Below are 12,776 nucleotides of genomic sequence, written 5' to 3'. Positions count from 1 at the left end.
GCTTGAGTTGGAGCAGCCAACGGCTGAACAACCGACCATGGTTTATCAGGACGAAGATAAACGGGCGACCGCGCGCGCGTATCCCGAATAATCTGAGGCTTGCGGCGAAGAGGTTCACCGTCGTCAACTCTTTTCGAACTGGAAGCCGGTAGCAGACGGTGCATCCCACAATCCCTCGCTCTTTGACCGGTCACCTAAACGAGGGGGTGATTTTCTCCTCTCCTTCATACACGCGATGCATCCTCCTCGCCCCTTAGTTCTTGAATGCACGTGAACAATATCAGCACTACGTTATAGGATTTCGCACTTCTCGGCTGCACGTCGTTATCGCCACTGGCGCAGTTGTAAACACAAAAAAATGAAGTTTGATCGGTTGATTGTGCACGATATTCATGCGAGACAAAGAATGGATGAGCGACTGCATGGCAAAACAGTGCAGGAGACAAATCACGTGGCATATTTTGCGTATATAAACGAATCAAGAGCATGCACGCTGTAGACGTCACATCACAGTAGTGCGCCAAGGAGGACGAGAAGTATCAGGAAAGAGCGCTCTTTTTTGTATTTTGGGAGCCTGGTGAGTAGCCCTTTAACATGCACGCCACCAGCAGCACTTCTTTCGGTCGTGGGCACCCCTTGTCCCACAGACGCACCGTACTGGTTCCTCCCGCTTCTTTTCACTCCCGCCGTTCTCGATGGCTAGGCTGCAGACCTCAATCACGGCTACTACTCTGGGCCAATCCTCCAGTGTGGGTATGAGCCAGTGTCTTGGGTCTACTCTACTCAGGGGCGTAGCCAGAAATATTTGTCGTCTGTGACCGCGCATATATACGCGAGTAAAGTTAAAAAAAAATATTCGGGGGGTTTGAATCTCCCCCAAAACCCTCTTGGATATGCCACTGACTACTACGTACTACTACTACTTCTACTACTAGAACAGAAGGCACGCGACAGCAGGGCTCACACTAAGATCAAAACTGTATGAAAATATGCGCACACTCTCTAATACTTCTGAATAATTTTTGTTGAAAAATGTCTGTAGTTATACTTATCTCTTTGAATATCTTTGCTTTCAATGTACAGCATGTTTATTGTTCGTTTACGTTATCTTGAAATGCCTTTTGTTTTTGTCGTCGTGACACCACAACGAATCCGGGGTTGGGATGCTAGTCGAGCTGTCCTATAGCAGTATTTTTTTTTCCTGTCCCAAGCACTTGTGAAATTGCGTGCGGTAAATAAACGAACCCAAACACCACCCTTCTCGGCTCACATTTGTGTTCCATAGACGCACAGCTCATGTGGATCTTACTACTCTTGCAATTTATACTAAACATGACGATGACAACAGTAATTCCTTTGTAATGCCCGAATGATTGGGTATATAAAAAAGAACTGTGCATAGAAATGTATGTTATGAAATCACATGTTGGCTGCTAAAGTATGAACGCATATGACCCTCTCAAAAAGCACTCGGTGAAACCATGACACGTGTGCAGACGGTGGCGGACGGCACCAGCTGCAGCTACGGCCAGCTGCGGGAGCAGTGGCTGCGCGGGGTGGATGCGCTCGGGTGGCTCGGGTTCGGACCTGACAGCGGGCGCAGTCACTGAGCTCCGACTTGCCATTGGCGGCACGCTCTTCGCAGGGGAAGGCATCGTCTTCTCCGAGTCAGTGATGGCACCTAATACGTTAAATTGATATGTGGAGTCTTTTTTTTTATTGCGACAAAGACTTGCTTTTAAGGCACAAGACACCACTTCATACACAACACCGGCCTAACAGCACACATTTGATATGTGGAGTCTAACATCCCAAAACCACCATATGATTATGAGAGACGCCGTAGTGGAGGGCTCCGGAAATTTCGGCCACCTGGGGTTCTTTTACGTGCATCCAAATCTGAGCACACGGGCCTACAACATTTTCGCCACCATCGAAAACGCAGCCGGGATTAGATCCCGCGACCTGGGGGCCGAGTACCTTAGCCACGAGACCACCGCGGCGGAGCATGTACACGTATACTGTACGCGTATATTACACAGCGGCTGCATCATGCATGGTCAAGGTATATCCATAAAGGCGAAGACGCTACAATGTCGTGTGGCCTCGGACAGAGCTGTGCGCAATGAAGAAACATCAAGCCGAACTCGCTCCAGAACGAAAAACTTAATACTTATGTGATAGCATATCTGATATCTGGATAGAATATGTCGATAAAGCACATCACAACCTCTTTCATCGTCCTTAATCATACCAAGCTCACGGGCTTTTTGTAAACCGTTAGAATGTTTCACATTCACGCCTCATTCCCACCTCATTGTGTAGTTTCCAGCAAAAAAAATTACGACACATTAAAGCATACTGGCTGAGCGGCTACATTTGAGGCACATCCACACATGAGTGCTACATTTTTCTATTGTTATTATATCACGTCACACTATGATCACCTATCTGCGTTACTATTTTTCGATTGTTGTTGGTGCGCTTCGCAATACTCCATGTCTGCCTTCGAGAGGCGCAAGAATCGATCAATAACCGCAAGCTTGCTTTTCTGTAATGGCGCCTTGCGAACAGTGAAGAAAACTTGCACATCGTGAGTGCGTAGAGATGTTAACGTACGTAATCAAATAATAATAATAATAATGATAGGGTGATTCCACGTAAGATCGAACAAAGCATAGTCGATCGAACTTTTAAATTTGAGGTTAACAGCGCAAAAAACGGGACCGAAAAAGCATGAACACACGACACAAGTGCTACCAACTGGCCTATCAAGATACCATTCTGCACTCAAACTTCTTTCTAACATTTATATATTGTTGCTGCGGCACGTACCAATCTAATGAAGACAAGTGGCTATCCGCTATTAAAGGCCCCGATGTCGGGGATCAAATGTGGGCTGTCCAGAGGGCCCACGCTGCGGTGGTCGGGCTTGGCCTGACTGTCCCAAAGTGGGGGGGGGGGGGGGGGGCTGCGCGTTGAGTCGTGCACCTCAGGACTTCAAACAAATTTTCCCATCGAAAATTCCCTCAACCACACGATAGTGCACTTTGGGAAATTCTGGCTTAGAAGGACCTCCAATACCACTGAGAATTCCACACTGTCGTATGCTTTGAGTATGTCTAAAGTCACTACAGCAGCATGTTGCCTCCTTTGCGAGCGAGTTGGATGCGGCTTTCTAAGTCAGCGCGAGCAGACCATATCGAACAGTGTTCTCTGAAGCCAGTGTGATAATGGATTTCATAATTAATTTTCTGCCATCCAGCTTGTGATTCTCTTGTGAAGCACCCTTCTAACGAGTTTCACTATATTGGAAGTAACAGAAATGGGTCTATGCTGTCTATGTTATAGCCTAATCCTTGTTTTTTTTCTGTATCAGAATTATTTTTGCTAATTTCCAATCGCGTGTTATCCAAGCGTGGCTAAACGAACAATTTACAACGGAAACGATCAGCACTTCTTCATCTTTTACAATGCAGATACGTGAAAGCGTTAAGGTTCAGAAATGCATGTTTGCAATGGGAAATAGGTCTACATTATTTTTGGATAATTTTAAATATTTCCAACATTTAGGGCATTACTGGAATCAATAGTGGTGTGTATCTCACCAGTTATAAGTTACTTATGCCGGATTGCGCTGTGCAGTTCCACAACTAAATTATACTTAAACAAAGCTGTACTCAAGGCATTCCCGTTGTGCATTTTTTGTAGCAACGAAATCGAAACAAGTGAACATTTCTTTTTATTCTGTCGTCACTGTTGTTATCAGAGAAAAAAGATTTCTAGAAGCCCCATTGCAGAAGTTAGGAATAGTAGTAAATTTTACTGTACTTTAATCACTTGGTGGCACTTTATTAGGTCACAGGCTCTACTGTGTTTGACTACATCAATGCAAGAAAAAGATTACCGTGTTTAAATTCCGTGTTACCGTGATTAAATTCTTAGTCTGTTTTTCGTAGTTATTTTAATCAGGAAACAGAGATGGTTTGAACGCTTGCTCAGTAATCATTTTTATTTCTTCTCAGTTTTATCTCTAAACCAACTTTTAAGGTTAGGTTTAGTTTCATTACTTTCAGCATTCTGCCGCCCGGGTCTTGGCCCATCCGCCTTTGTGGGTGAGTGCCATCCATTTGAGGTTGTCATCATCATCATCGTTGAGTGGGACAAATCCACCGCGCGGTGCGCGTGAGTGTGTTATGGAACAGGTGCGTTCCGGGTAGCGCTGCTATGGAACCTATCTTCGCCTCCGGCATCATGCAACTGAGCGCCACCGGAGTGCCGACCCACAATGGGGCGACTACCACCAGCCACGCGGTCCACACAATTAACAACATCAGCTCCTGGGGAGGCATAATCGCAGCCAACGCCAGCAGAGCACGCAAGCTGGCCCACAGGGACGACCTCGCAGCGGCAAAGGTTAGCTTTTCCCTACTGACGCCAGGATTGAACACTTGAAAGGCGCGCTACGAAGCACCACGGTGCTTAGCCACGAGCACTACGTATTCCTTCCATTTTTTTTTTTTCGTTAACGTTTAGCTTTGTGAAAAGCCAGTGCCTTTGTTTCAGAAAACGCGAAAAGTCTCACGAGTACGCAGTGAACCACTTTGCTCTATTGAATTTCGTTCTATCATCATGGCGCTTGCATGGGAACTATCTAGAGAGTTTGTAACTGACGGTCAAGACTTTTTGTGGTACATGGAAATTGGGAGGCAAAGTAAATGCACACCAGGAATGACAATAAGGTCGCACGATAAAGCGATTTTTTTTTTTGCTTAAGGGGAGATGCGGGTCGAAAAACGAATTACCGATTTTTTATTTTCGCCTGTTTTGATAAGATTAGTACCTCTACTGTTATGAAAAAATTAATACAGGTCGATACTTAACTGGAAATGCTTTAAAATTCCATCTAAAGAACACAAGGTGCCTGTTAAAAGGTCGAAAGTGTGCAGTCTTCGAGCACCTTGCCGCCGATAATGCGCCACCGCTAGCCATTGTTGATCGCATGAGTCGAAGAGTCGAGCCTCACTCTTCAAATAACAAGTTTCTCTCGCTGATGCAGCGCAAGAAATAATAAAAAAGAATCACTCTTCTGCGCGTTTTTCAAGCGCCGCGACTGTCTTACCACATGGTACGAATCGGGGACCGCCATTGGCCGCTGCACGCCTGTATGTGCTGTGAAACCTATTAGTGGGGTCCATGTCTTGTCGAGCAGCGCAGCTGAACAATGCTTTTCTCGTGTAATTATCTCCGTTATGAATGAAAAAAATGCATTGCTCGCAAGTAAAAGACGTTGTGCGGCACGCTCTGTAGGAACAGACTGCGAGCAGCTGGTCCGATTTGCGGCAGTTGTTGGCTTGCAAAAGCCAATGCATCAAAGTCATTCACACCCGTCAGCCGGAAAGTTCGTGATGCGGCAATGGATGACGTCAGCGCTAATCTTGAGAGGTCGAAAGAGCTCGCAGTGAGAGAACTTAGCATGGACGACATTGCCATTATGTACGACAGTATGTGGCACAAACATGGCTGCAAATGGCATGACAATGGACTTAGTTTGGATTTCGCAGTACTGTCAAACTTCTTCCTAGCTTGCAGTTGGCACAAGGCTCTTCCAGATGGAGCGGAAGTTTGGCAAGCGTTTCATGGCCCTGTCTGTGAGCGAAATGTCTGTGAGGACTCGGCTCGAAAACGCCGAGAGGGACAAACTCGTGGTGCTGGCGTATTTTTGTCGTAGTGGCCACTACAAGAAGGATTGTTCTTTTTGGTGTGCAAATTTCATCTGATTTAACCATATCTTTCATAAATAAAAACTCAATTTTAACTTTAAAACTCGTTTTTCTCTAAACACATATTTTGCCAATTTTCCAATGTGCCTCTCCTTTTTCGGGCACTTCTAGTGCTCGGATCTGCATGAAATTTTGGCCAAATTTTTTCCAAAGTATGACAAATGCAATTATATAGTTTAAATTTTAATATTTTATTGTATAACAAAAATTGTATGTATGCCTTTACTAGGGTAGGTGCAATATGGACTTTTTATGGCTATTAATTTTCACGCATATTACATATTTTGTATGTGCTTCCTAATTAGTTATTTGTACTCTATACTTTCTTTGAAGCATGATGAACTATGAATTGCAAAAAATTACAGAATTTTAGGGATGAAAAAAGGGGGGCAAAAGGGCTAAGGTTTTCACTTTGTCTTGTTGCAGAGCTAAAAGTGTGTAACTTGCAAGAAAACTAATTATATATTTGAAATCAGCATAAAAAGTTCTATAAACAGCTCAAGTTTTATTGCTCTAGGGTGAATATTAAAGAAAAAGTGTCTTCGAGTAGCCTCTCCCCTTAATTCGTAACAGCATACACCCATATGTGGTAAACGCAGAACATTATAGGGAGGGGAAGCAAGAACATCAGCAGTTTGTTAATCATTAAAGTGTCTACAACAATATCGAACAGCAACGACAAGGTGAAGTTTACGATATTGCTTATACTCGATTACACAGCTATACAGGCTTCTGCATCATATGCCGTGGTAGCGCCCAGTGACTATGGCGCCCACTGTTGGCCTCGAAGAGGCCGGCTCTATACCAGCCGCAGTGCGCGCATTTCGACGTGGCCGCTGTGATGCACATTTAACCAGGAGGTCAGAAAAAGCGTACCCTGCTAACAATGTTTATAAACGTTGCCTAATACGGCGTGCCTCATCAATAGCTCCGTTTCGATCGCATATGCGGCGGTGCTGAAGAGTTGCACCCCGCAAGACCATTACGCACCCGAGACAGCAGAGAGCAGACATTCAAGTTCTAACGCGCCTTTCAGTGACCAAGCACAACGACGCGAAATCTCCACATGCAGCCCTCAATAGCAGTATACTACAACAACGTCTTCCAAACGATCACTAGACATTGACAGGCTGTTTGACGGCCAGTCCAGACAACATTGCGGTATGCTAATCCACGCACTGTTCCTCCATTTACGACTGTTTACAACGTGGTGTTAAAGAAGCATCGAAACAGAAATTTCGTATCTTGCTTCTTCTGTTGCAATACGCAGCTAACGACCCACTTATCACGGCCAAAAAGCTCATTTGCTCACGAGCGCCATTGTAAGTTATTTTGAGACGGTTTTATGCCGCCCATTCGCAGTTTCGGTTTCACGGACCGCTTAGTGTGACGGGACCCTGAGTGGTTTCCGTGTAAACATGGCTGGCTGCGTGAGCGCACACACACACACACAAACATTTAAAAAAACGGCGTGCACATGATCGCCACACCACCTTGATAACCATTTTCAATGAAGGCTCCCTCCGAGACGTTGTATATATAAGTATGCTTGACCCCACAAAATGCTCTGCCGAGGCAGAACACCAGCCTTCGCACGCCTGCCTCCCTTAACGTTGAATAAGTCTATAAAAATGATGCAAATAAATTGAGTTTAATTGTTGTAGACGTTGTAGACATATCTGTTTCCGATGATAGTTCGTAGATATGTGTTGTGTGTGTCCACGGAAATCTATCCCACAAAAAGGTTTGGGTCGGTGATCCTTTGATAACGTATTCCTTTTTTTTTTTTTTGTAGTTTCGGGAAACATATCTTGCTCCGAGCTAGCAGCAATTCTCACAAGGCTCAAGCTAGGCCGAATACAGTAGATGACTACTACTGGTATTACTGCGCCTTGTAATCGACAGCTATCGGTGCTTACTAGAACTCACTGGAGTAACAATGACATGACTATTTTCCTAGAAACCACCGATAAGCTCGCGCAATGAAAGCGCAGCGTCTCCATCAGTTGGAGAACTCCGAGTCGAGACGCCCATATGCGTTCAGAAGGTTGGGAGTCTCCACAATGATTCAGGGCTATACGGAAACTATATTTGCCCCCCCCCCCCCCATTTTATTACATATGTGAAGCTTCCTATGGTCGAGCCTAATCTGGTGTGTGGCGTGATCACCCTTACTGTACATGCACTTCCCCTCCCATATTCCCATTTCCCACGCTCCCCCCTATTTCGTCTCGCAACACCCACGCATTCAGCGTCTGCTAGTTAACGCTTGCTCCCCCTCTCTCTCCTCTAGGCATCCCTCCCCGTGGCAGTAAAGGGGCCCTGAAACAGTTTTTCAAGTAACCAAGGAATGGATTCACTAAAAAAGCTTATTGCCTCACGAATTCAACGCTGAAAAATTTTAAGAATCCGCCCAGTACGAGCGGAATCACAAAGAATTGTCACACGCTGCAATCGCGTTCTCTCTTTCCTCGTCCCGGCGAAAGCGCTGCAGGCTAAGCAGGGAGGGATGGCAGGGGCAAAGAAAATACGTCACACGCGCCTCGTAGCCTAGAGCACCTTTTCTTTTTTTTTCATCGAATGAATACGCGGTTTTTCCCATGTGATCGCGCGAACAAGCGTGGACAAGTTGCGGCGATCTCTGTAATGACCGAGCGAGCCATGTTCAAATCAGCCAATGGCCGATTGATGGCCTTCTACGTGCGATTTTTGAGCGTCTTCCACCATTTCTCGAGAGAAGCGAAAGCAATTTGTGGATGACTCTGATCATTTATTGTGAATCCCAGGCTGTGCACTGTGCTATGTTTGGCTGCCGTGTTCTCGGGAGCCTCTACTGTTGAGAGGCAACGTTTTTTGACCATGCTCAAAAAGTGTTGCACGGCCCCTTTAACATGCCCACTGTGCGCCCATTTCTCCTTTTCTTCAACGCTCCGTTCATCTCTCGCCGACGCACGCAGCGTCTGCTAGCGAATTTCTTGATTGAAAAAAAAAACGACATGCTCGCGCTGCACAACCACTCACTGGTCACCCCATATCTTGACCTCTATGATAGTGCCAGTGGGAGATTTATCCTGTGCGTTGTTGAACAATCAAAATTTGCAGCGTGCGCGTTGACTAAAAGCGGACTGCGGGTGTCCGTGTTCAGTCAGCGTCTTCTGTCTCTCATTCCCCATTAGCAGCGATTGGCATGTTCCAGTATATAAGAAACAGCAACCCATCGCTGCGCCCTTTCCGCCACCCCAGGTTTCTCTCCAGCGCAGCGCCACACACAGTTCACTTTAGTGGGAGATGCTGTAATTTTTGTCCAGCGATTTGACGGCAGTGTCGCATCGTCGCGGCGGCGCAGTTCTCAGTTCCTATAGTATGCACACATTTCTTTTACCCCACCGTGTTGGTGGGTCGCGATTACGCAGGTGGTGGGTATCTGGCTCGGCTGCTTCTTCTTGATCTTCCTGGTGGTGGGCATCCCGAACTACATCCAGAAGAAAATGCGCGAGGCACAGGAGAAAAATGAACGGACGCCGGGGCTCGAGAGGGGGCTCTCCCCAGGCACGTTTCAACACTCCGAGTGACGCTCGCGGCCGGGATCGCATCCAACAGTGACGATCCAGCCAGCCGTCGTAACCGGGTCACCACGCGCAAAGGTGCAGCAGCTCGTTGCCGCTGTGCAATACCACACCGCACGCATCGATATCACTCACACCTTTCATCGAGTACAAGACCCAGTGGTCAGCGACGCAAGATACTACGCAATGGACGCGCCACCCAGGATGGCATGTATGCGCTGTGAGAACGCACTAACGCCATATGCTCCATTGCAAACGAAGTCACCTGGCCACGACACCGAATTCAGATGTATACATGCACCATAAACAATAAAATTAATTCAATAAAAGAAAACTACGGTATACGCGCGTTGCACTAGCGCAATCGAGAAGCAGAAGGGGCGTCGGTCATTACACTGAGCATGGTCGTAGGTGTGCGTGCTCAGGGTTCAACAGCATTTTCTTTCCTCCCCACAACACGCACCTCCGTGAAAGAGGCATACAGTAAAACTCGTTTTTTTATTTAAAAATATTTATTCTGAAAATTTATTTTACAACAGGCACAAGAAGCCGGCATTGAGAATGAAGTCACTTCAGTGTCCTGTATATACCCGCACACACAGTGCTTCACGTCATACAAATTCTCTTATTGCCGCTCTAAGTTAGAGCAGATCATATGTTGGCTTTACATGACACCAGACCCAGATTCCAAGAGGTGTAAACCTACAAATACAGTATCAGGATTTCCGGTGAAAGTGTGACAAAAGCTAGCTGTTTTCTATGGCAAACAACATAAAACAAGAGTAGATAAATTATGCTGCAGCCATGCTATCTAAAAATTCGTCTTTTGTTTTGTTCACATAATAAAACACTAGAAGTGGTGCCTACATAATACCTATTTACTGATTCGCTTTCTTTCATCCAGGAGATTGACTGCCTGTGCAAGAACAAGTCAAACACACTACTGATTGTGGTAAAAGCATGCTATGATGAATTGGATGTTGCACTAGTCCATTATGATTCACATAAATGCACCTTTCCGTACCTAGCTAGCAGCATTGCACAGTCTGGTGACAGATTGTCTGTTTTAATATACAGAATGTTTTACATCATGGTAATGTTTAACTTTCAGGAAGAGTGAGGAGGAGTAGCATTAAAATTGATAAGCTATTGTAAACATGTGGAGGGGGGACTCGAGAGTTATACAAGACTCCTCCCTTCCAGTAATTTATTTTGAGATTGAATCCAGTTTAGATGAACTTCATTCAGTACCGTATTCACTTGATTGTAATGCCACCATAGTTGTAACGCGAGGGGCGACTTTTCTTAGGTGTTCCAAGAGAAAAATAAAAAAATTGCAATTTCTAGACAATCACAATTTCAGTATTAAACTACTACAGAAGAGTTGACTCCAGATAGCATAAACATAGAAGAAAAAACTAGTTGCATTTAACTAAATACGGTACTTACACAAAAATCATTCAAAAATACCAAGTGATGATGGCTTTATGCTGCCATGGAATGTTACTAAAGTCACTTGAGGTGTGCCCTCCGGTTAGTGGCCAAAAGATGCATATGCACTTGGAACTTACCATATCATGCTGCGTCTGCTGAGTATTTGATAATTTACTACCAGAATATATGCCTTTAGCAACAACTGAATTTGCATTGGTATAACTGGCATAACCTTTGGTACCACATTTCCTGTGTCATTGTAAGTAGCAGTATACTGATTGAAATAATGCGTGAATATCGAAACGTTAAACTTGCTTCACTATATCTAATAAATTGTTATCTCAGAGCAATATACCTGTTCATTGCCAAAGGCTTCAAGAATCCCACAACAACCTAGGTGGGCCTCCCCACCCGGCAAATTTCAAGGGTGTGATGCCTGTAAACATTCACTGCTTAAAGCAAAATACTAAAGTCTCATTATTTTCATTTCACTGGACTAGAAAAAAATGTCTGAATTGACCAGATATTCGAAAGTATCAAGGAAACAAACAAAATATACTTTCATTTTCTTGATGAATACTTAGATCCTGTAACTACTTTGCACGAAACAGTGCAATTTTCGCCACTTCAGAGTACGTATTTTCTTGATGAATACGTAAATACTGTAACTACTTCGTGTGAAGCAGTCGCTATTTTCTCCACTTCTGAGTATTTTTACAATATGAACATGGCTCCAAACCTCCATGTCTTAACTAATCTGAAAAATGCTGACCCGAAATAAACGAGAACCTGCCTTACTGCCTTACTGCAAGGTTTGCGACAATGGCAATGCCGATTCAAGCTGCATCGCTTCGTGCTCTATGCACTCGGACAATCGTCTGAATTAAGCATGTTGCCATCAAATGTGACCGACTTAATGAGCTTTTGATGCCATTAAACAATGCATACGCTTGCCAGGACCGGAGATCACATCTAAATTATCCGATTTGCTGGATGAACAGGTGTCTAATTAATGAGCTTTCACTGTGTATTGCTGCTGTATTCAACTATTTTCAGTAATAAAGACCTGGTTACACACATTGAAAATGCTGGAGAGTGCTAATGGTACTTCCAGCAGCATTTTCTGTTATTCACGCACATGTATACTGTTCACATAAATATCAAACAAAGCAAAACAAAAACATGTCTGCATAGATTCCATCATTTTTCTCAACAGTGCATCTTAAGTGCTTATTAGTAGTAGAATATAAATCATATGACTACGGTTGATGCAGATTGCATGATACAAATTTTAAGGTTGTCTTGAATTGACTACATTATATAAAATGCACCAAGATTCGGTGTTATACAAACGGTTTCTTCAGCCACCGCGGATAATACACATGTGTGATTGACTGCTGCACGCCAGCGGCACAACGCGGCTTGTCTGTGGGAGGAAGGCCTATTCACTCTTGGCTTCAACGCGAGTGAATGCTGGAAAACTTGATGGAATTTTCCTTACTTTAGAAGCTGAAAAAACGCCGCAAGGCCAGCGCGAAAAAATCCGTCCGAGACCAATTTTTCAGCCATGCGATAACAGATCGCCTTTTTGCTTCAAGGCTTTGGCTACACCGGCTGCTCTAGCTTTCAAACCATGTGATGTAAACAACCAGAACCAGCTTCTAATTCAACATATGGCGGCGGAGGCATCAGCAATGGATGGCGTCGGCGCTATCGCGAACTACCTGCGCAGCACGTCAAAATTCACGGCCTTGACAAGGATGTGTTCAAGAGCCTGGTTTCGATTACGATAGCTGAAAACACTGGATGTAGAAGAAGGTGCAGCAACAGTGAGTCGGCATGCCCTAAAGCGTCTCACGTTTACACTACCGGCTGAATTCATCGCCGCTGCTGCGTCCGCTCGCGTCGTTTCGGCTGCCGTATTTTCTGAAACAATGTTTGTAAAGGTGTAAACTCTTTCTTTTCAGTGCTTTGCACGCATAACTAGAACTCG

General features: G+C 44.8%; 1 protein-coding gene across 1 annotated transcript; it reads left to right on the top strand.

Moving 5' to 3' along the window:
- The first annotated feature begins 254 nt into the window (after positions 1 to 254).
- On the top strand, positions 255 to 9,683 carry LOC142775793 (uncharacterized). Its single transcript, XM_075877868.1, has 2 exons — positions 255 to 4,416; positions 9,197 to 9,683. Exons 1-2 carry the CDS (start codon positions 4,228 to 4,230, stop codon positions 9,353 to 9,355), a joined length of 348 nt encoding a protein of 115 aa, XP_075733983.1. The 5' UTR covers positions 255 to 4,227; the 3' UTR covers positions 9,356 to 9,683.
- The last annotated feature ends 3,093 nt before the right edge of the window (positions 9,684 to 12,776 follow it).

Source organism: Rhipicephalus microplus, chromosome X, assembly GCF_043290135.1.
Source record: "Rhipicephalus microplus isolate Deutch F79 chromosome X, USDA_Rmic, whole genome shotgun sequence".
NCBI lineage: Eukaryota > Metazoa > Arthropoda > Arachnida > Ixodida > Ixodidae > Rhipicephalus > Rhipicephalus microplus.
Note: the sequence above shows the minus strand (reverse complement) of the source record. Positions and strands in the feature narration are given on the sequence as shown.